This window comes from Somniosus microcephalus, chromosome 5 (genome assembly GCF_052327205.1).
Source record: "Somniosus microcephalus isolate GS21.2 chromosome 5, FLI_Smic_1.0, whole genome shotgun sequence".
NCBI classification, from domain to species: Eukaryota; Metazoa; Chordata; class Chondrichthyes; order Squaliformes; family Somniosidae; genus Somniosus; species Somniosus microcephalus.
The window spans coordinates 91,768,207-91,788,781 of record NC_140991.1 but is presented as its reverse complement, the minus strand read 5'-3'; the positions used below and the strand labels follow the sequence as shown (position 1 = coordinate 91,788,781).

At 44.0% G+C, this 20,575-nt stretch overlaps 1 protein-coding gene across 1 annotated transcript in view; it reads right to left on the bottom strand.

The window, feature by feature from the left end:
• Positions 1 to 20,575, bottom strand: part of LOC147117200 (tomoregulin-1-like) — a 367,875-nt gene that overhangs the window by 101,840 nt on the left and 245,460 nt on the right. The window contains 1 exon segment of the mRNA XM_085987985.1: positions 516 to 664. Coding sequence (XP_085844111.1) covers positions 516 to 664 — 149 coding nt within the window.

Genomic DNA, 20,575 nt, shown 5'->3' with positions numbered 1-20,575 from the left:
CTGAGCCTTGGTATAGTCCTATTCCCCAGCCTCCCACGATGCACCTGTGAGTTTCCTTTGGTGCCATTTACTGCTTGGAGACAAGCTAAATGCATTAACAGATGATTCACCAGACAGTAGTTGAGAACAAATATGCTGACAAGTTCTATTAAAGGGGAGGCATATTTTCATTTAGAACTGCATAATTATTAATGGAAAACATAGTAATTTGGAAATGTACAATAGCTTTGAAAAGGCAGAAATGCGCAATCATATGGAGCTAAACACTCATTGGGATGCTACGTGAGGTGAATGGAAATGAAAAAGACTGGGTGAAATGCCAATAATTACATTATGGGTGAGCTAAATGATGCATCAACTATGGCTTTTACTTTATTATTTCTAAAACTCTACACATGGATAAATTGATTAAATGTTTTACAGAATTTTTTGCCACCCAAAACAGATGTCAGCCTCTTTGAACATCACTGTGAATGTAGTCTCAATGCATCATTTCTGAAAAGATATTCATTTACCTTGGCATTTACCAAGACGTTTTACTTCAATCCACTCCTGTCTCTGGCAGGATGCTTCTTTGACAAGGCAAGGACTATCATATGACTTTCCATTAGATGCACACACTGGATTGTAGTTGAATCTGCTGCAGTCTATATTACACACACACCTGATAAAACCAAAAAATGTACATTGTACCAGTTACCACTTAAACCAGTCACTGCTTTGCAAATTACATCACAATGAAACCTTTAAACATAACATTGCCACAAATTGTACCTGCTCAAATAGTAACCCTCAGAAAGCAAAAGGTCTGCCAGGGTTTCAAAATCAAGTACACATACTGTAACAGCGTTTACCTTATAGGCATAATTGATCATTTCATTGTTGATGGAATAAATATTTCACATGTGAAAGACTGAAAGTCAATAGCAGCAGCACACAGATCCCCATGATACATTTAAATTACACTGAGATTCTACTAGGAGCAGTGTGCCCTTAGCACACACACAGGTATCTCACCAGTGACTGAGGGTGCAGGTATTTTTTCACTAGCTTGCCCCTTTGAAAGTGATTTTGGGTCAGGTTTATCTGACTTGAGAGGAATAATTTCTCAGACTCCCATTAATTTCAAGCCCCGCTTACACTGAATAAACATTGCGGCGTCTGTTCGGCTTTGCTGATTTTACTGCCTTCTATGCTACTGCATATTAGACTCTAATGATTCAATTTAATATAACTGATGCAGTTATCCTCTAGGAGCATAGTAATATTTTGCATAATGTCTAAGTGTCCATAGTTTGTTTTCATTGAATTTTCCACTGTTCAAGATTATATTTCTGGCAAACATCAATATCAGAAAAGCATGAAAGATGAAAAACAATTTTCTCAGACACTAGAATTCTTTAATTCCTAACAACACTCACAACAGATTTCCTTCCTAGGAAACATTGCATTACACAGTCTGAAATTATTTTTGGACCATTACTATTACAGTTCACTGGTGTCTGCAACATCCATCAGTAAAAGGCTAAGTAAAGTCTAAAATTCTAATTTGTTGGTCAAATTCGTATTGAGGATGAAGATTGTATAAAGCATATTAATTTCTGAGGATGATCAAAAGAATGAAACAAAAATGTTTACTCAAAATTGAAAAAGTAGTTCAGCCTGAAACATTTATTCGTGGTTATTTTGCATGACTAGTGAGGTCCATTTGATGATCATCATGCTTTCTCTTTCTTTAGTTCCAGCATTTTCAATTTTTATTTCATACTTTCTCTCATTTTCATTGTAAGAATCTGCTTCATAAGCTTGAAGAACATCAATAAATTTGTATGTTTTCACAGGCTGCACTTGTTGTGTGGAGTCCTTGAAATGCCACGATTTCAGGGAGGGTGGGTGCACCTCTTCACGATGGCCATGGATCTGTGTGAGCACAGTACTCTGGCCAATTGACGAGACCTCTCATCCCTTTCTCGTAATCGCCTGCAATCATTTTCCCAAGTTTGGATTCCAATGCCTCCATAGCAGAAGTAGGGACATTCATGGAAGATGCTCCTACTGTGTCCATGGTCTGTGTAAGTGAGATTACCAATATAGATGCCACTGGTGTCCACCACATATTGAATGGTAAGCCAGTGTACAGAGAACCATCAGTCTAGCCTATCAATACCAGCTCCCACTGTGTATATGTGGAGGTGGGGGGAGTGACTGTTCATCATAGACATGCGTTCTAATATCCTCAACTGAAAATCAGGCCCACTAATGCCAGTATTTCTGTGCCACTTAAGAGAGAAACACTGGCCCTCTGCCTTATACGGGCTGGGCCCTCATCAACTTACACCACTGCTACCACTTCATCACCAGGATGGTAGAAGACGAACTAGATGGAACTTGTTTTTTCTAGTTCTGATGAAAGGTCATCAACCTGAAACGTTAACTCTGTTTCCCTCTCCACAGATTCTGCCTGACCTTCTGTTTTTATTTCAGATTTCCAGCATCTGCAGTATTTTGCTTTTGTAGATGGACCTTGGTCTCTTTTCGTCTAGCAATTCTCCTTTCTATTTCTTCTTGGTTACCTCCCCTATTATATTTATTTTATGTTCTTTTCATGACCTCATTCTCTTTATTTTTTTCTTTCCCTTATTTATCAGAGAGAATTATCATAAGTGGAAAGGAAAGTTAGCCCAGCTAGAAATGCAGGTCAAGTGATAGAGGTTATAGTTGTGTTTCATTTGACGAATCTTACCAAAGTCCAATATCAGGTTATTCCATGTATTCCCCAGTGAAGTACCTATCGCACACTTTAAAGGTGCTTCAGTATACCGCTGGCTATACTTTCCCTGCTTGGTCGCTTTGGTGTGCCTGTTAACTTTTGCTACACATCCACCCACCATCTAACTTTGAGTTGAGTCTGAAGATTTTAATTCCTTCTTAAGCCCAGCAATCCCCTCATTTGAGATAAAAAATCCTAGCCTAGAAATTGTGATCCTGGTGCTGCGCTTCAGAAGTGTGGAGGGGGTGAGACTTCCGTCCCAAATTTTGAGAATGGGATCATTTGAATATTAGGGACGGACCCCTGTGCCAGTGCTGGATGCCTGCCCCATGGACCTGATGTTAGGGGTGAGGAGAGGCATAGGCTGGTCTGACATTGGTTGCAATTTGAGCACAGCATTATGTGACCCACATTAGGCCCTGTATGGGAAGTATGCCTGATTCATGCAGGTATAGTTACTGCTGGCTGTACAAGGGGCGGTACTGGTGGGAAGCCTGGGATCTCACTATTCCTGCCCCTAAATGGGATATCATGATCATGAGGTGGGGGAGCAGATGGAGGCAGGTAAAAGAAGTGTCCCCTCCCCTGCCCCCCCATCCATCAGACTTTCTCTTTGGAGGCATCAAGGGGTGGAAACCTGGAGGAAATGGGGTGTGGCCACTATCCCTGCTGCTTTGGCTTTCTGCCCCCAAAACTGTGCAATGTCTAGGATCAAGAACACTAGACTAACACTTTCCCATACAGAACCAATGGGACCAGAATGCTGTGAGTGAAGTGCTTGCAAGTTTTGGTTAGCTCCAGCCTTGCAATATATTCCAAGGTCAATAAATTTAAATAACTTATACAACTATCAGCCTAGTTTGCATTAACACTTAATGGTAAAAATTATGGGGGCGGGAATTAGCTGAGCCTTTATTGGGCCTGAATTTGCGATCGGAGGCTTCCCGCAGGCGGATGCCTCCGATCATCAAATTTTCAACACATTTACCTGGTGGTCCGGGAGATACGGAGGCTTGCGATCCTGGACCTCTCCTGGTAGAATGCGTAGAGGCCCACATAGCCCAGGGGCGCATGCAGTTCACAAGCACCCCTGGGATCACGTGGGCCAGCCCAACCAATGAAAAAAGGGAATCCTTATTCTTACTTATGGGAGTTCCATACGTACGGAACTGTCATAAGTATGAATGGGGATGACTTAAAAAATACACGAACATATGAAATAAGTTTTAAAAAACCATTACATATATAAAATTAATTAAAATGGCATTTAATTAAATATTTTAAACAAATTTAATTTTTTGAAAAAAAATGTATTTGTTTCAACAGGGCTAAAAATAAACTTACCTTATTGGACAGGGTTTTTAACGTATAGGTGAGTGATAAAATTTTATTTTTCTATTTTTTAAACCTCTTATGATGGTAAAAGCAGGCCTTATGCCTCCTTTTACCAGGCGTAAGGATTCCACGGCCTTTCAGCGGGCAGATCGCAAGTGCCGGGTTTCAGCGCATGCGCTTCGCATGCCTAAACCCAGTACTTGTGCAGCCCCTATGGGTGCGTGCGCACCTCGAACGCACTCGTAAGGGGGTCGCAAACTACGGCCCATTGTGTTTAAGTATTTGGAATGAAACAAAGTCGTGGGCAAGGGATGCATGCAACCCCTTGTTTGATGGCTGGCAAAGTGAATTTGCTGCATGAGGTAGCTGTTTGGCACTCCAGGCAACCTCCCTAGAGGACAGCAGTGCCACATGCCAGGCAGGAGGTGGAAGCCATGGTCAATACTGTACGCAGTACCTGTCAATCTTAGGAATAGATGTACACCTTAAGGAATCTAGCAAATAAAGCCACATAACAGTACCATTTACTAGGTCGGTGGTCCAAGGTGTTGCCGGTCAACCTGTTCTATGTTTACTTCTGGCCTATGTCAAGTCCTCACACAATCTTACAGCTCTTTCATCACTTTTACAACAGCAACAAAAGTAACTTGTGCTGATATAGCTCCTTTACTGTCTTTAAAGATGTTTCAAGGCACTTCACAAAGACACAAGGGAAAACATGAAGACTGAGCCAAAGGAGACACTGGGAAGGCTCAGTAAAAGCTTGGTCAAAGATGTGGGTTTTAAGAAGAGTCTTAAAAAAGAGGGAAGTAGAAAAACAGAAGGGTTTAGGGAGAGAATTCCAGGCTGTGGGGCCTGGGCAGTTCAAGATATGGCCCTAAATGGTGCCCCAATGTAGGCCACAGTCATATAAATGGAGAGTTTTTTTTGGGGTGGGGGAGTGGTCGTAGGGCTGAAGGAGATTATAAAGATAGGGAGGGCAAAGGCCATGAAGGGATTTAAACACAAGCATAATAAATAAATAATTTTAGGTGTTGGGGGAATGTTAGATCAGCAAGGGCATGGTGTTGGACAAGTGGGACTTAACCTGGGATGGGATATGAGTAGAAGTGTTTTGAAGGAGCTGAAGTTCACACAGACTGGAGGATAGGAGGCCAGCCAAGAGCTCATTGGAGTAGTTGAGTCTGCAGGTGACAAACTAGAGATGAGGGTGTCATCGGCAGATGGGTGGAGACAGCTGATATTACAGAGCTGGAAATAGGCAGTCACTGATGGAGAGGATATGGGATCTGAAGCTCAATTAAGGGTTGAATAGGACACCAAAGTTGCAAATAGCCTGGTTCAATACAGGCAGTGGCTGGGGAAGGGTATGGAGTCAGTGATGAGGGGACGAAGTTTGTGGAAGGGGCTGAAGTTGATGACTTTCGTCTTCCCAATGTTTAGGTGGATGAAGTTGCAGCTCATCCAAGATTGATTGTCAGACAAGGAGTCTGATTGCACAGAGGGGTAGAGGGGTTAAGTCAAACGTTGGAAAAGTAGAGCTCTGTGTCATTAGCATACATGTGAAAGTTTACCCCATTATGTCGTCAAGAAGCAGCATGTTGATGAGGAAGAGGGAGAGAACAAGGGGAGGTTCCTTGGGGGGCTCCAAAAGTGACTGTTCCAGGGTGGAAAGAAGAGAGATTAATAGAGCCATCCCAACCATGATCAGACAGGTAAGAGTGGAAGCAAATGAGGGCAGTCCCACTGAGCTGGACAATGGAGGAGAGGCACTGGAGGAGGATGGTATGGTCAACCATGTCAAAGGCTGCTGAGAGGTTAAGGAGAATGAGGAGTGATGATGAACCATTGTCACAGACACAGAGAATGTCATTCATGCCTTTGGTTAGGGCTGTTTTGATGCTATGGGAGGAACAGGAATCTGATTTGAGGGATTCAAACAGGGAGCTGCGGGAGAGAGGGGCACAGATCTGGGAAGCAATAACGTGTTCATAACTTTTGTATGTTGGCCCCAGGAGATTTCAATCGCTGGTGTCAGCAGTTGAGAGACAACTCGAACTGCTCCTCCTGGCAGCATGTTTTTATTCCTACTCTGCCACCACTGCTTGCTGTTCTTCATCTGTTCACCCTGTCGCAACAACAACTTGCATTTATATAGTGCCTTTAGCCTAGTAAAATGTCACAAGTTGGTTCACCGGAGCGATTATCAAACAAAATTTGCTACGGAGCCACATAAGGAGATATTCGGACAGGTGACCAAAAGTTTGATCAAAGAGGTAGGTTTTAAGGAGCATTTAAAGGAGAGAGAGGTAGCGAGACGGAGAGGTTTAGGAAGGGAATTCCAGAGTTTAGGGCCTAGGCAGCTGAAAGCATGACTGCCAATGGTGGAACAATGAAAATTGGGGATGTGCAAGAGGCCAGAATTGGAGGAGCGCAGAGATCCTGGAGGGTTGTAGGGCTGGAGGAGGTTACACAAATAGGAAGAGACGAGGCCATGGAGGGATTTGAAAACAAGAATGAGAATTTTAAAATCAAGGCGTTGTCGGACCGGGAGTCAATGTAGGTCAGCGAGCATAGGGGTGATGGATGAACGGAATTTGGTGTGAGTTAGGATACGGGCAGCAGAGTTTTGGATGAGCTCAAGTTTACCTGGTACTCCTCATCAATCTGACTAACTGCATCCTCTGGGATGTAGGTCATTGTGCTGGTGCTTGCAAAATTTGGTGAGAGGGATGTAGGTGCTGTTTGGTTTTGGGCTGGTGGTGCAGACAGGCTGTTTTTTCAGGTCTACAATGACAGAAAAGGGAAAAATATGAGAAAGTCGTGTTTTAATAATATTGGCCCATATTTTCCGACCCCTACGGGTGTGTACGCACCCGTAGGGGCCTCGCAAGTGCCAGTTTCTGCCATGTGAAGCACATGTGCTGAAAACCGGCACTTCTGTTCTGTCAAGATGACAGATCGGACGCCTGCCCTGGAGAAGGGCCTCTGCAGGCAGAGAGTTCCGCTTTCTGCAGAACCTCCACCCACTGAAAACTATTAAAAATCTTACACCTGGTAAAAGCATAAGGCCTGCTTTTACCAGCATAAGAGTTCAAAAAAGTAAAAAAAAATAAAAAAAATTTCCACTCATTTATAACTTAATTAAAAAAGACTTTAAAAAAAAGTAAGTTTATTTTAGCCCCGTAAAAAACTTTAATTACTTTTTTCAAAAAATTAACTTTTTGTTTAAAATATTTAATTTAATGTAATTGTAAATAATTTTAAATACGTGATTTAAAAAAAAAATTATTATTTAATGTTTTAGTGTGTTTTTTGAGTGATCCCCATTCATGCTTTTGACGGATCTAAGCTGAAAGACCTGCCAAAAGTGTGAAGGGGGATTCCCTTCTTTGATTGGTTCCCCATGGCCCACGTGATCCCAGGTACGCTTGCTAACTGCCCGAGCCCCTGGGATACCTGGGCCTCTGCGCGGGCGGACCAGGAGAGGTCCAGGATCGGAAGTGTCAGGACCTACAGAGCCAACAGGTAAGTGCGTAGATTTTTTCCAGATCGGAGACATCCGCACGCAGGAAGCCTCCGATCGGAAAATCCGGGCCATTATGTCAATCAATCAATCAACTTTATTGTCATTGTTAGTGCACAAGTGCAGTACAACGAAATGTAGGCTTGCGGCTCCCGAGAGTGTACATTTAGATTAAGACATTTAAACATTCAACATTCATTTGGCTTGTAATACATTAACATAAACATTAACATAAACATAATAAAGTGCATTGGCAGATGTGCAGGCTTTAGAGTTTATTTGTGGAGTTCAGTAGGATGACAGCCCTGGGGAAGAAGCTGTTCCTAAATCTGGTCGTTCGGGTGCGAATGCATCTGTAGCGTCTCCCAGATGGCAGGAGGGCGAACAGACTGTGGCTGGGGTGGGTAGGGTCTTTGATGATGGTCCGTGACCTCCGTAAACAGCGTTTCTGGTATATGTGCTCTATGGTCGGTAGCTGGGTGCCGGTAATGTGTTGGGCAGTTTTGACTACCCGCTGCAGGGCTTTCCGGTCATCGTAGCTACAGCTGCCATACCATACTGTGATACAGTTCGTCAGGATGCTCTCTATTGTGCAGCGGTAAAAGTTAGAGAGGATCAGGGGTGACAGGTTACATCCCTTCAGCCTCCTTAGGAAGTATAGGTGCTGCTGGGCCTTCTTCACCAGAGAGGAGGTATTGAGGGACCAGGAGAGGTCTTCCGTGATGTGGACTCTGAGGAACTTAAAGCTGTCCACCCTTTCCACCACAGCCCCATGGATGTGGATGGGGGTGTGACTTCCGCCTTTAGACTTCCTGAAGTCCACAATGATTTCTTTGGTTTTCTTGATGTTGAGGGCCAGGTTGTTATCGGCGCACCACTTCACGAGATGCTGGACCTCCTCCCTGTAGGCTGACTCATCGTTGGTGATCTGGCCTACCACCGTGGTATCATCCGCAAACTTGATGATGGTGTTGGAACCATGAACAGCCACACAGTCGTGGGTGAAGAGGGAGTAGAGGAGGGGGCTCAGCACACATCCTTGTGGGGCCCCTGTGTTCAGGGTCATGGGGGGGGGGGAGGTGTGGTTACCTAATCTGACAGACTGGGGTCTGTTTGTTAGGAAGTCCAGGGTCCAGTTGCAGAGGGAAGTGTTCAGGCCAAGAGTGTGGAGTTTGGTGGTCAGCTTATTGGGGACGATAGTGTTGAATGCTGAGCTGTAGTCTATGAACAGCATTCTGATGTAGGTCTCTTTACCGTCTAAGTGATTCAGTGCAGAGTGTAGAGCAGTTGTGATTGCATCCTCCGTTGATCTGTTTGCATGATAGGCAAACTGGTGTTGGTCAAGAGAGGCGGGAACACTGGCTTTGATGTGAGCCAGGACCAGTCTCTCGAAACACTTCATTATGATGGGTGTGAGTGCGACAGGTCGATAGTCGTTCAGACACGTCACAGCCGTTTGCTTTGGCACAGGAATAATGGTAGTGGTCTTGAAGCATGTAGGGACTACTGCCTGGGCCAATGACAGATTGAAGATGGCGGTGAAGACATCAGCCAGCTGATCAGCACATTCCTTGCATACCCGTCCAGGGATGCTATCAGGGAAGCCATTCAAAACTGTCAGTTTGCCAAGGTTTTCAACCGTATGTTGCAATTTGAATGTGTGTCCTGCTGAAGTAGGAGTAGGTATTAAAAGCCATCTCCAACTTCACACTTAGTCTGAATATTCTCCTTTCCAATGGTGATGGCTGGGCCCCCTTCTTCACCTGCTCCATAGTAACAGAGTGCACAAAAGTCCAGAATTAGAGACACTGAAAGCTCAGGAGGACGATTGCAGGGCTGGAGGTGTTACAGAGATAGAGAGGGGCAAGGCCATGAAGGGATTTAAACACAAAGTTGAGAATTTTAAATTGGAGGCACTGGAGGATCAGGAGCCAAAGTAAGTCAGTGAGGACAGGGGTGATAGGGACCTGCCACGGGACAAGATCTGGCAGCAGAGTTTTGGATGAACTGAAGTTTAGAGAAAGTGGAGATTGTCGGCCAGCCAAGAGAGCTTTGGAATAGTTAAACATTCACTCCTTCCACCATTGGCGCACGTGGCTGCAGTGTGTCAACAAGACATAGAAACATAGAAGATAGGAGCAGGAGTAGGCCATTCGGCCCTTCGAGCCTGCTCCGCCATTCAACATGATCATGGCTGATCATCCAAATTCAGTACCCTGTCCCTGCCTTTTCCCCATATCCCTTGATCCCTTTAGCCTCAAGAAATATATCCAACTCTTTCTTGAATATATTTAATGAACTAGCCTCCACCGCCCTCTGTGGCAGAGAATTCCACAGGATCACCACTCTCTGGGTGAAGAAATTCCTCCTCATTTCAGTCCTAAATGGCTTACCCCTTATCCTTAGACTATGACCCCTGGTTCTGGACTCCCCGGCCATCAGAAACATCCTTCCTGCATCTAGTCTGTCCAGACCTGACAGAATTTTATAGGTTTCGATGAGATCCCCTCTCAATCTTCTAAACTCCAGTGAGTATAAGCCCAATCGACACAATCTCTCCTCATACGTCATTCCTGCCATCCCAGGTATCAGCCTGGTGAATCTTCGCTGCACTCCCTCCATGGCAAGAACGTCCTTCCTCAGGTAAGGTGACCAAAACTGCACACAATACTCAAGGTGCGGTCTCACCAAGGCCCTGTACAACTGTAACAAGACATCCTTGTTCCTGTACTCGAACCCTCTTGCTACGAAGGCCAACATACCATTTGCCTTCTTAACCACCTGCTGCACCTGCATGCTTACCTTCAGCGACTGGTGCACAAGGACACCCAGGTCTCTTTGCACTTCCCCTTCTCCCAATCTATTGCCATTCAAATAATAATCTGCCTTCCTGTTTTTGCCACCAAAGTGGATAACCTCACATTTATCCACATTATAGTGCATTTGCCATGTTTCTGCCCAATCACCCAACCTGTCCAAATCGTACTGGAGTTTCCCGACATCCTCCTCGCATCTTACCCTCCCGCCCAGCTTTGTGTCGTCTGCAAACTTGGAGATATTACATCCAATTCCCTCGTCCAGATCATTAATATGTATTGTGAACAGCTGGGGTCCTAGGACCGATCTTTGGGTACCCCACTAGTCACTGCCTGCCACTCGGAAAACGACCCGTTTATTCCAACTCTTTGCTTTCTGTCCGCCAACCAGTTCTCTATCCAAGTCAATACCTTGCCCCCAATCCCATGTGCCTTAATTTTGCACGCTAATCTCTTGTGTGGGACCTTATCGAAAGCCTTCTGAAAGTCCAAATACACCACATCCACTGGTTCTCCCTTATCTATTTTACCAGTTACATCCTCAAAAAATTCCAGTAGATTAGTCAAGCATGATTTACCTTTTGTAAATCCATGTTGACTTTGTCCGATCCTGTCACTGCTTTCCAAGTGCTCTGCTATTACATCTTTTATAATAGACTCTAGCATTTTCCCCACTACCGATGTCAGGCTTACCGGTCTATAATTCCCCGCTTTTTCTCTACCACCTTTTTTGAATAGTGGGATAACATTAGCTACCCTCCAATCCATGGGTACCGTTCCAGAGTCTATCGAGTTCTGGAAGATGACCAGTAATGCATCTACTATCTCTAGGGCCACTTCCTTAAGTACCCTGGGATGTAGACCATCAGGCCCTGGGGATTTATCGGCCTTCAGTCCCATCAATTTTCCTAACACCATTTTCCTACAAATACTGATTTCTTTCAGTTCCTCTCTTTCATCAGACCCTATGTTCCCCGGCATCTCTGGGAGGTTATTTGTGTCCTCCTTTGTGAAGACAGAACCAAAGTATGTATTTAGTTGGTCTGCCATTTCCTTGTTTCCCATTATAAATTCCCCAGACACACTGCAGAAACTCGCCAAGGCTTCTTCGGCACCCCCCAAACCTGTGACCCCTACCACCAAGAAGGACGAGGGAAACAGGTGCATGGGAACACCAGCACCTCTAATTTCCCCTCCAAGTCACACACTATCCTGACTTGGAAATATATCAATGTTCGTTCATCATCGCTGGGTCAAAATCCTGGAACTCCCTACTCAACAGCACTGTGGGAGTACCTTCACCACACGGACTGCAGCGGTTCAAGAAGGCTCACTACCACCTTCTCAAGGGCAATAAAAATGCTGGCATTGCCAGCGACGCCCACATCCCGTGAACGAATAAAAAAGTTGACTCTAGAGGTGACAAAGGCACAGAAAGTGGTTAAGAGCTTGTGTAAGCAGTATGCCTCTGGTGTAAGCGAACCTGCTTTTGATCTCTCCTAAGATCTTCCTCTTTCTCTTCCAAAACCAGCAGAAAGAGTAGGTTCCTAGAAGAATTCCTATCTTTTGAAATTTGGTTACTGTGAGCAAATTGCAGATCCCAGGAATATGACATGGAAAAAGCAGACAAAAATTAAAGGAAAAACTGAGAGGCAAAAATAAATGCAACAGAATACTCAAAAAATAACAGAAGTTACAAATCCAATAAAGTAAATTACAGCAGGAAACAGTCGAACACACTTCAACGATAACAAGCTCTTGAAGACCAGATGTGCCTTTCCAGAAATGTGCATTTTGTATGGGTTTACAAAACACATTCCCTGCAAGAAGGCCAGGAAACCGTGGCAAAAATTATTTTTGTCATTTGCATAATTTTTTGGAGACCTAACAAAGCTCTTGCATGATTCTTTTCTCAACAGTACTCTTTCACCCAAAGGCAGCAGATTGGAAAATCACATTCCATGAGAATCAGGCAAGGAATCGGACTAAGGCCTGCTCACTTGATTTCCTGACCCCTGATCACCTGATCTGTGCTGGCGCAACCAGCCAATCGGAATATCTACCATTTTATGGGAAGATTTTTTTGTTATGAACTGTTTATACAAAAGGAAAAGATGTAGGTGTGCTTCCTATTCAAAGTGTTCTCCATCCCTTTCATTTAATGAAAAAAAAACTTCATTCAAGCTATGTATTGTCTTTATAGAAATCTGGCATTTTGAGTCTCTGCTCTCCTCCCAAATACTAATAATATAAATATGGTGGCAGTCCACTAGGATCCATGAACAATTCCAGTGATCGTAAGAAGACCCAGGCCAGAGATATTTAACCCCAAAAAACGGATTAATTCTAGCTACTATTGCACACTCATCTGGTAGTGACTTTTACCGGCTCAGATGCCTCCAAACCACTTTTGAAGTACCAGGTCTCATTGAAATTAAAGGCGGCCACTCTAGAAGATTTGTAGCCACATCTGTTACGTCTCTCACTGAAGTGGCTTGGGAAGCAAGAACTTAAAATAATGGATTTTAATGAGGTCAAAAACATAGGCCCTGAAAACCCATGATGCTTCTCCATTGATAACAATGGTGGAAAAGGACTTCATGTATGCTACACAGTTATGTACCTGACCATATCAGAATTCCTGGGGTTTGGCTATTTACATCGAACGGGTGGGCACCTGTGACAGTATCAGGGCCACTAGGGCATCCAGTAAATGGTGGAGAGAAAGACAGCAGCATTTACCAAGCGCTCAAGCAAGTTGTCAGCAGGTTGGCAGAAAATTAAATAATGCAGCACAAATGGGCTCTTTTCCTGGGAGGCTGGTTTGCTTACAGCAGCTGTTAACTTTTCAGTGTTGTGCTTTAAGGCAAACAGGGCCATACTCACTTTGGTGGACCCCATTTCTGCCAGCTTAGAATACTGTACACCTGCTTCATGGCAGGAATTCCAGTGGGTGACATCATCTCGCTAGTCCCGTTTCTTTGGATTTTGTGTTCAAGTCTCTGGAGTGGGACTTGAACCCACAACTTTCTGACTCAGAGGTGAAAGGCACGAGTGAGCTGGAAAGGGGATAGACACAAAGGACCCATCCCTTTAACTGATGAAACTTTCATGCAAGATTGCCCCAATTTTCATCTCCACCTGCTCCAGTAGCACTCCAAATCCCCCCAAAATATTGCAGGTTTTCAGGGTCACATTTCTTGACAACACAAGTAAGGATGGAAGGAGAATACGGTTGAGGGCTATGGTTCCTCTGGGGAGTACAGCCAGAGACAAGTTCACAGCACCACTGGTGGCTCAGCTGTACAAGGGGGAGAGAGGAAGATTGGGAAAGCAATAGTGATAGGAGACTCAATAGTTAGGGAAACATACAGGCGTTTCTGCGGCCGCAGACGTGATACCAGGATGGTATGTTGCCTCCCTGGTGCCAGGGTCAAGGATATCACTGAGTGGCTGCAGGACATTCTGAGGGGGGAGGGTGAACAGCCAACAGCCGTGGTCCATATTGGTATCAACTACATTGTTAGAAAGAGGGATGAGGTCCTGCAGGCAGATTTTAGGGAGCTAGGAAAGAGATTAAAAAGCAAGACCTCAAAGGTAGTATTCTCCGGATTACTCCTGGTGCCACGAGCTAGTGAGTATAGATTCAGGAGGATAGAGCAGATGAATGTGTGGCTGGAGAGATGGTGGGCTTTAGATTCCTGGGACATTGGTGGTTCTGGGGGCAGTGGGACTTGTACGGCCTGACCGATTGCACCTCACCAGAGCTGGGACCAATATTCTCGCGGGCGGGGGGGCTTGCTAGTGCTGTTGGGGAGGGTTTAAACTAATTTGGCACCAGGATGTAGCATTAGAAAGGAGAAACAAGATGCACAAAGGATGGGGAGAGACAGATAGCACTAGAGTAAGAAATAGTACGGTATTAGGTGGGGTCAGACTAAGAGAGAATACAAGAAGGTCTAAGATGGGTTTAATGTGCATGTGTGTAAATGCATGAAGTGTGGTAAATAAGGTAAGTGAGCTGCAGGCGCAAATAGACACATGGGAATATGATGTTGTGGCGATAACAGAGACCTGGCTCAAAAAAGGGCAGGAGTGCGTACTAACTATTCCTGGTTATAAGGTGTTCAGGAAAGATAGGGAAGGAAAGAAAGGAGGTGGGGTGGCAGTATTAAGGAGAATATTACAGTGCTGGAGAGAGAGGATGTCCTGGAGGAGTCAAGGACAGAATCTATTTGGTTAGAGCTAAAAAACAATAGAGGTGCCATTACACTGCTAGGTGTATTCTATAGGTCACCAACTAGTGGGAAGGATAGAGTGGAGCACATTTGCAGGGAAATTAGAGAGGTGCAAGAACTAAAGAGCAGTGATGATAGGGGACTTCAATTATCCTAATATAGACTGGGATAGTAATAGTGTAAAGGGCAGAGAGGGGGAAGAATTTCTAAAGTGTGTTCAGGAGCACTTTCTTGATCAGTACGTTTCCGGCCCAACGAGGAAGGAGGCATTGCTGGATCAGGTTCTGGGGAATGAGGCAGGTCAAGTGGAGCAAGTGTCAGTAGGGGAACATTTAAGGAACAGTGATCATAATATCATAAGGTTTAGAGTAGCTATGGAAAAGGACAAGGAACAATCTAGAATAAAAATACTTAATTGGAGAAAGACTAATTTCAGTGGATTGAGAACAGATCTGGCCTGGGTAAATTGAAATCAAAGATTAGCAGGGAAAACTGTAATTGAACAATGGGCTGCCTTTAAAGAGGAGATGGTTCGGGTACAGTCGAGGTACATTCCCATGAGGCAGGGCAATCAAAGCCAGAGCTCCCTGGATGACGAAAGAGATAGAAAGATGAAACAGAAAAACGTGGTGTATGACAGATGTCAGGTCGAGAATAAAAGTGAGAACCAGGTTGAATATAGAAAGTTCAGAAGGGAAGTGAAAAAGGAAATAAGTGGGGCAGAGAGTATGGGAATAGATTGGCAGCTAACATAAAAGGGAATCCAAAAGTCTTCTATAGGAATATAAATAATAAACGGGTAGTAAGAAGAGGTTTGGCCCCAATTAGGGACCAAAAAGGCGACCTACGCATGGAGGCAGAGGGCATGGCTGAGATACTACTGGAGATGCTGGATTTGTTCTTAGAATAGAGAAGGTTGAGAGGAGATTTGATAGAGTTGTTCAAAATCATGAGGGGTCTAGACAGAGAGAAATTGTTCCCATTGGCGGAAGGGTCGAGAACCAGAGGCCACAGATTTAAGGTGATTGGCAGAAGAATCAAAGGCGACATGAGGAAAAACTCTTTTACGCAGCGAGTGGTTATGATCTGGAATACACTGCCTGAAAGGGTGGTGGAGGCAGATTCATTCATGGCTTTCAAAAGGAAATTGGATAAGTACCTGAAGGAAAAACATTTGCAGGACTACAGGGAAAGGGCGGGGGAGTGGGGCTAGCTGAAATGCTCTTGCAAAGAGCCAGCATGGGCTCGATGGGCCAAATGGCCTCCTTCTGTGCTGTGACCATTCTATGAAAAAGTACTGTAATTGGGCCTGAGAAGCTCGTTCCTTCTAAATATCAGGTACAAACTGTTCCATCATATACTCTTCCGCCAAGTTTCTGCCCGCCCCCCAAAAAAACAAATCAAACATTAATCCAGGAGGCTGATCTAATCTTACATCCCACCATTTTCAATCAACACTATTCATACTTATCCTGAGAACCCTCAATCCTTTTGCTAACTGGAAATTCTTGCAGTACTTTTTTTTAGGGTGTTCACTGAGACAGCATTAACTGCCTTATCTGGAAATCTATTCCATAAACTGATAACTATTCATAGCTCTGTCAAAAAAAATTGCTTCCATTTTGAAGCCTTGCTTAAGGCTTGTTAATTTTATACCTATGTCTTCTGGTTCTGTGCTCACAGTCTAAGTTAAGTATCTGCTTGCATCTGCATTATCCATTCCTCTGAGCATTTCAAAAATGGATCTCCTGCATTCAATTTATTTTCTGTAATCAAAACAAGTTTAACTATATAAATCTCTCCTCATAATGTACAGCTAAGTCTCTGAATCATTCTTGTTACTCTTTGAATCCTCTCCAATACAGCAAGATCTTTTGATCAACAATCATTGCCCCTCTCCACATTTCCCTCCAGAATTCCTGTTCATTTAAGGTCAATGTCCTTGCCATCCATGACCTTATTGTGGATGAAGGTTTTGACATCTTGATTTTGTCTGAAACTTGGCTCATGGGTGGCAACACATTGCCCCTTATTAAAGTCTCCCCACAAGGCTACACCACCAGCCTTGCCCAAACTGCCACAGTGGCAGTAGCCCTTATCATCAAGTCTCACTCCATATTCTCTGGCACTTTCTCCTCCTTTAAGCATTGCATTGTATTCAATCCGTCATCTCTCCCCAAAATCCCCGCTCAGCCCCACCCTGAGATTCTTTTGAGATCATGCAGCCTCTGCATTGTGACTCTTCATCTTTGGTTATTTTAACCTCAACCTCAGCTATCCTTGATAATATCTCTGTTAAATTTGCCAACTCATTAAACCTCTCCCTCCATACAAACTCTCCTACCCATATTCATTGCCTCTTTTTCTCACTATCTTTTGTAGCCTCGCTATTCTCATGTCTTAATCGCAGACAAGGCCATCTCTGATCACTTCCTTGTATCCTTTACCACCCACAGGCCCCTACTCCCTACCTAGATTCACTCCCCATTCATTCCTCTAGGATCATCCTGGAAAGCAAAAATAGACTCTGGCTTCTTTTTCCCACGGCCAGTTGCCTCCTTAAACCCCTCAACCCTGCTCCCTCCACCCTCAGCTCTAACATGTGCGAGAAACTCACGGGCTTCTTTGTCACCAAAATAGAGTCTATCCATTCACCTGCCTGTGCTGTTTCCCCTTGTTTACCAAGCCAAACTTCCCCTGCTATAGCCCTGGACACCCAGCCCTTCCTAGTTCTCCCTCATCTCCACCTATGCCCTTTCTGATCTTATCTCATCAATGAGAACCAACTCCTGCTCCTGCTCCCTTATCCCTATTCCCACTACATGGCTGACCACCCAACTTCCCTTCCTGGCCCCATGCCAGTTGATACTGTAAATGCAAACAACCACCCCATCTCCAAACTCGCTATTCTTTCTAAAATCGTTGAATGTGTTGCCACCTGCCAAATCTGTGCCCATCTCTCCTGCAACCCCCTGTTTGAGTTTCTCCAATCAGGTTTCCATACCTCATCAGCAACAAAATGGCCCTAGCCGAAGTCACATACAAATTTCTTCATGATTTTGACCAAGGTGTATTACCCCTTCTCATCCTCCTCAACCTCTCCGCAGCCTTTGATACGGTCAAATGCACTATCCTCCTCCAATGTCTCTCCTCCTTTGTCCAGCTCAGTGGGACTACCCTCACTTGGGTCCACTCGTACCTATCTGATCATATCCAGAGCAGCTCTATCAATGGCTTCCTCTTTCCACCCCAGCACTGTCACTTTGGAAGTCACCTAAGGATCCATCCTTGACCTCTGGTCCAGCTCAGTGAGTCTTTATTGGCTTGATTCCACTCTTAGCTATCCGATTATAGCCAGACCATTTGCAGCAACGGTTTTTCTTCCCACCCTCCTATTGTTACCTCCAAAGTTCCCCAAAGATCTATCTTTGGTCTTCTCTTCATCATCTACATGGTGCCTCTTAAGTACATCATTCACAGACATGAGGTTAGCTTTGACATGTGCACTGATGAATTAAAGTTCTACCTCTTGTCAGATTGCTTGTCTGGAATTTCCTCCAGCTAAATATTAGGATGATCAAAGCCATTGTCTTCACCCCCTTTCATAAATTCCATACCCTTGCCACTAACTCCATCCCCTCCCTGGTCACTCTCTCAGGCTGAACCACTGTCCACGACTTCAGCATCCTATTTGACCCCGAGTTAAGCTTTTGCATCCATATCCTCTCCACTTCTGTAACATCGCTTGCCTCCGCCCCACCTCAGCCTATTTGTTGCTGAAACCCTTATTAATTCTTCGTCACCTCCACACTCAACTATTTCAATGCTCCCTAGCCAGCCTCCCAGTCTTCACCTTCTGTAAAACTTCAGCTCATTCAAAGCTTTGCTTCCCATATTCTATCCCAAACAAAAGTTCACTCATCCCTCACCCCAGTTTTTGCTGAGCTACATTGGCACTTGTTCCCCCAACACATCAAATTTAAAAGTCACATCCTCATGTTTAAATTATATTCATGACCTCAACTGTCCCCATCTCTGTAACCTCCTTCAGGTCTACAACCCCTTGAACTCTCCGTTCCTCTTACTTTGGTCTCTTATTCAAACCCCCCTCCCTCCCTGCCCCCACCCCCCGCCCCCCATTCACCCCACCATTGGCAGCTGTGCTTTTACCCACCGAGGACTCATGCTCTTGAATTTCATTCCTAACTCTCTCCATCTTCCTCTCCTCCTTTGAAGACCCTCCTTGACCAAGTTTTTTTTCACCCTTCCTATCACCTTTTACTTTGGTGCGGATCCAATTTTTTTGATTATCCCTCTGTGGAGCACTTTGGGACAATTTTTCAATGTTAAAATTGCTAATTAAATGCAATTTGTTGTTGCTATTGTTTTGAAGCAAGACATCCCAAATTGTACACATTTTAAATGTTGCCTCACCAATAGTTTGCATAACGCTAGTGTAAAATGTTTCACCTTATAGTCAACTCTTCAGTTGCATGCCAGTCTTAGCTTAGCCCTGATAACAGCTTTACTGGAATCTTTCAATGAATAATCAACATTAAGTTATGTTCCTTTTGTATCTTTTCCTTCTCAAATCAATATTTTTCCGAATACACTTATGCAGTTTTCTAACAAGTCGAAAAGGCTCAGACAAGGTGGGCATGGCACAAGTCAGCTTCTTTATCACCAGCAGAATATAAGATATGTGGTATGAGTGATGCTGTTTGGCTCCTATCCTTATTGGAATGGCTTGTTTCAAACAGTGTGTATTCACTCAACAGTGTTTGGTGGATAACAGAGCCTTTGAGAGACAGCTGTGCTTCCCTTGCAGAAACTTATTGTAGGGATAATGAACTGTATCAACATATGCTGATTAAAATAATACATTTGATGTATTGCAGAAACATATTTTCAGTATATCATGAATACCTCCATATACACATTTTTCCCATTTGATAAACTGTCCAAGAGGAAACTATTGATGAATGTGAAATGATAACGTAGGATTAGATTATACTTGTGTCACCATCTACAGAGACAGGTGCAGTGATTTATAGTTTCACAAAGCTGAATTAATATTCATGCTCTCATTCTGTACTGTTCTACTGCAAAACTTAAGAGCGACATGTTAAAAGAAAGCCAACCTGCTTTAACAAAGATTAGCTCTACAAGATTCAATGCTGTCTAGTAGATGTGCTCCATGAGGATACCTGTGCACTACATCATCAGAGCATTGCTTCATTGCAACTGTGTCAAAATATGTGACTCCTGGCTCCTGCAGGATATGACTCCAATATGTAGAAAATATTGAACATAGGTCTCATTTTGAACTCTGCTATTGTGGGACAGTTTTAGAGGGGCAAGTTCTCCACAGCTACATACTGAACCCTACTTTAAACAGCATGAAAAGAATTGCTTTCATTTGAGTAAATTAGCATAATACTTAGCAAAAGAAACTCCAAGAAAAATTAGGCTGGTGTGTAGAAACATAGAAGATAGGAGCAGGAGTAGGTCATTCGGCCCCTCGAGCCTTTTCTGCCATTTAATGAGATCATGGCTGATCATCCAAATTCAGTACCCTGTCCCTGCTTTCTCCCCATATCCCTTGATCCCTTTAGCCTTAAGAAATATATCTAACTCCTTCTTGAATATATTTAATGAATTGGCCTCAACTGCCTTCTGTGGTAGCGAAGTCCACAGGTTCACTACTCTCTGGGTGAAGAAATTCCTCCTCATCTCAGTCCTAAATGGCTTACCCTTTATCCTTAGACTGTGACCCCTAGTTCTGGACTCCCCCACCATTGGGAACATCCTGCCTGCATCTAGTCTGTCTAGTCCTGTTAGAATTTTATAAGTTTCAATGAGATCCCCTCTCATCCTTCTAAACTCTAGC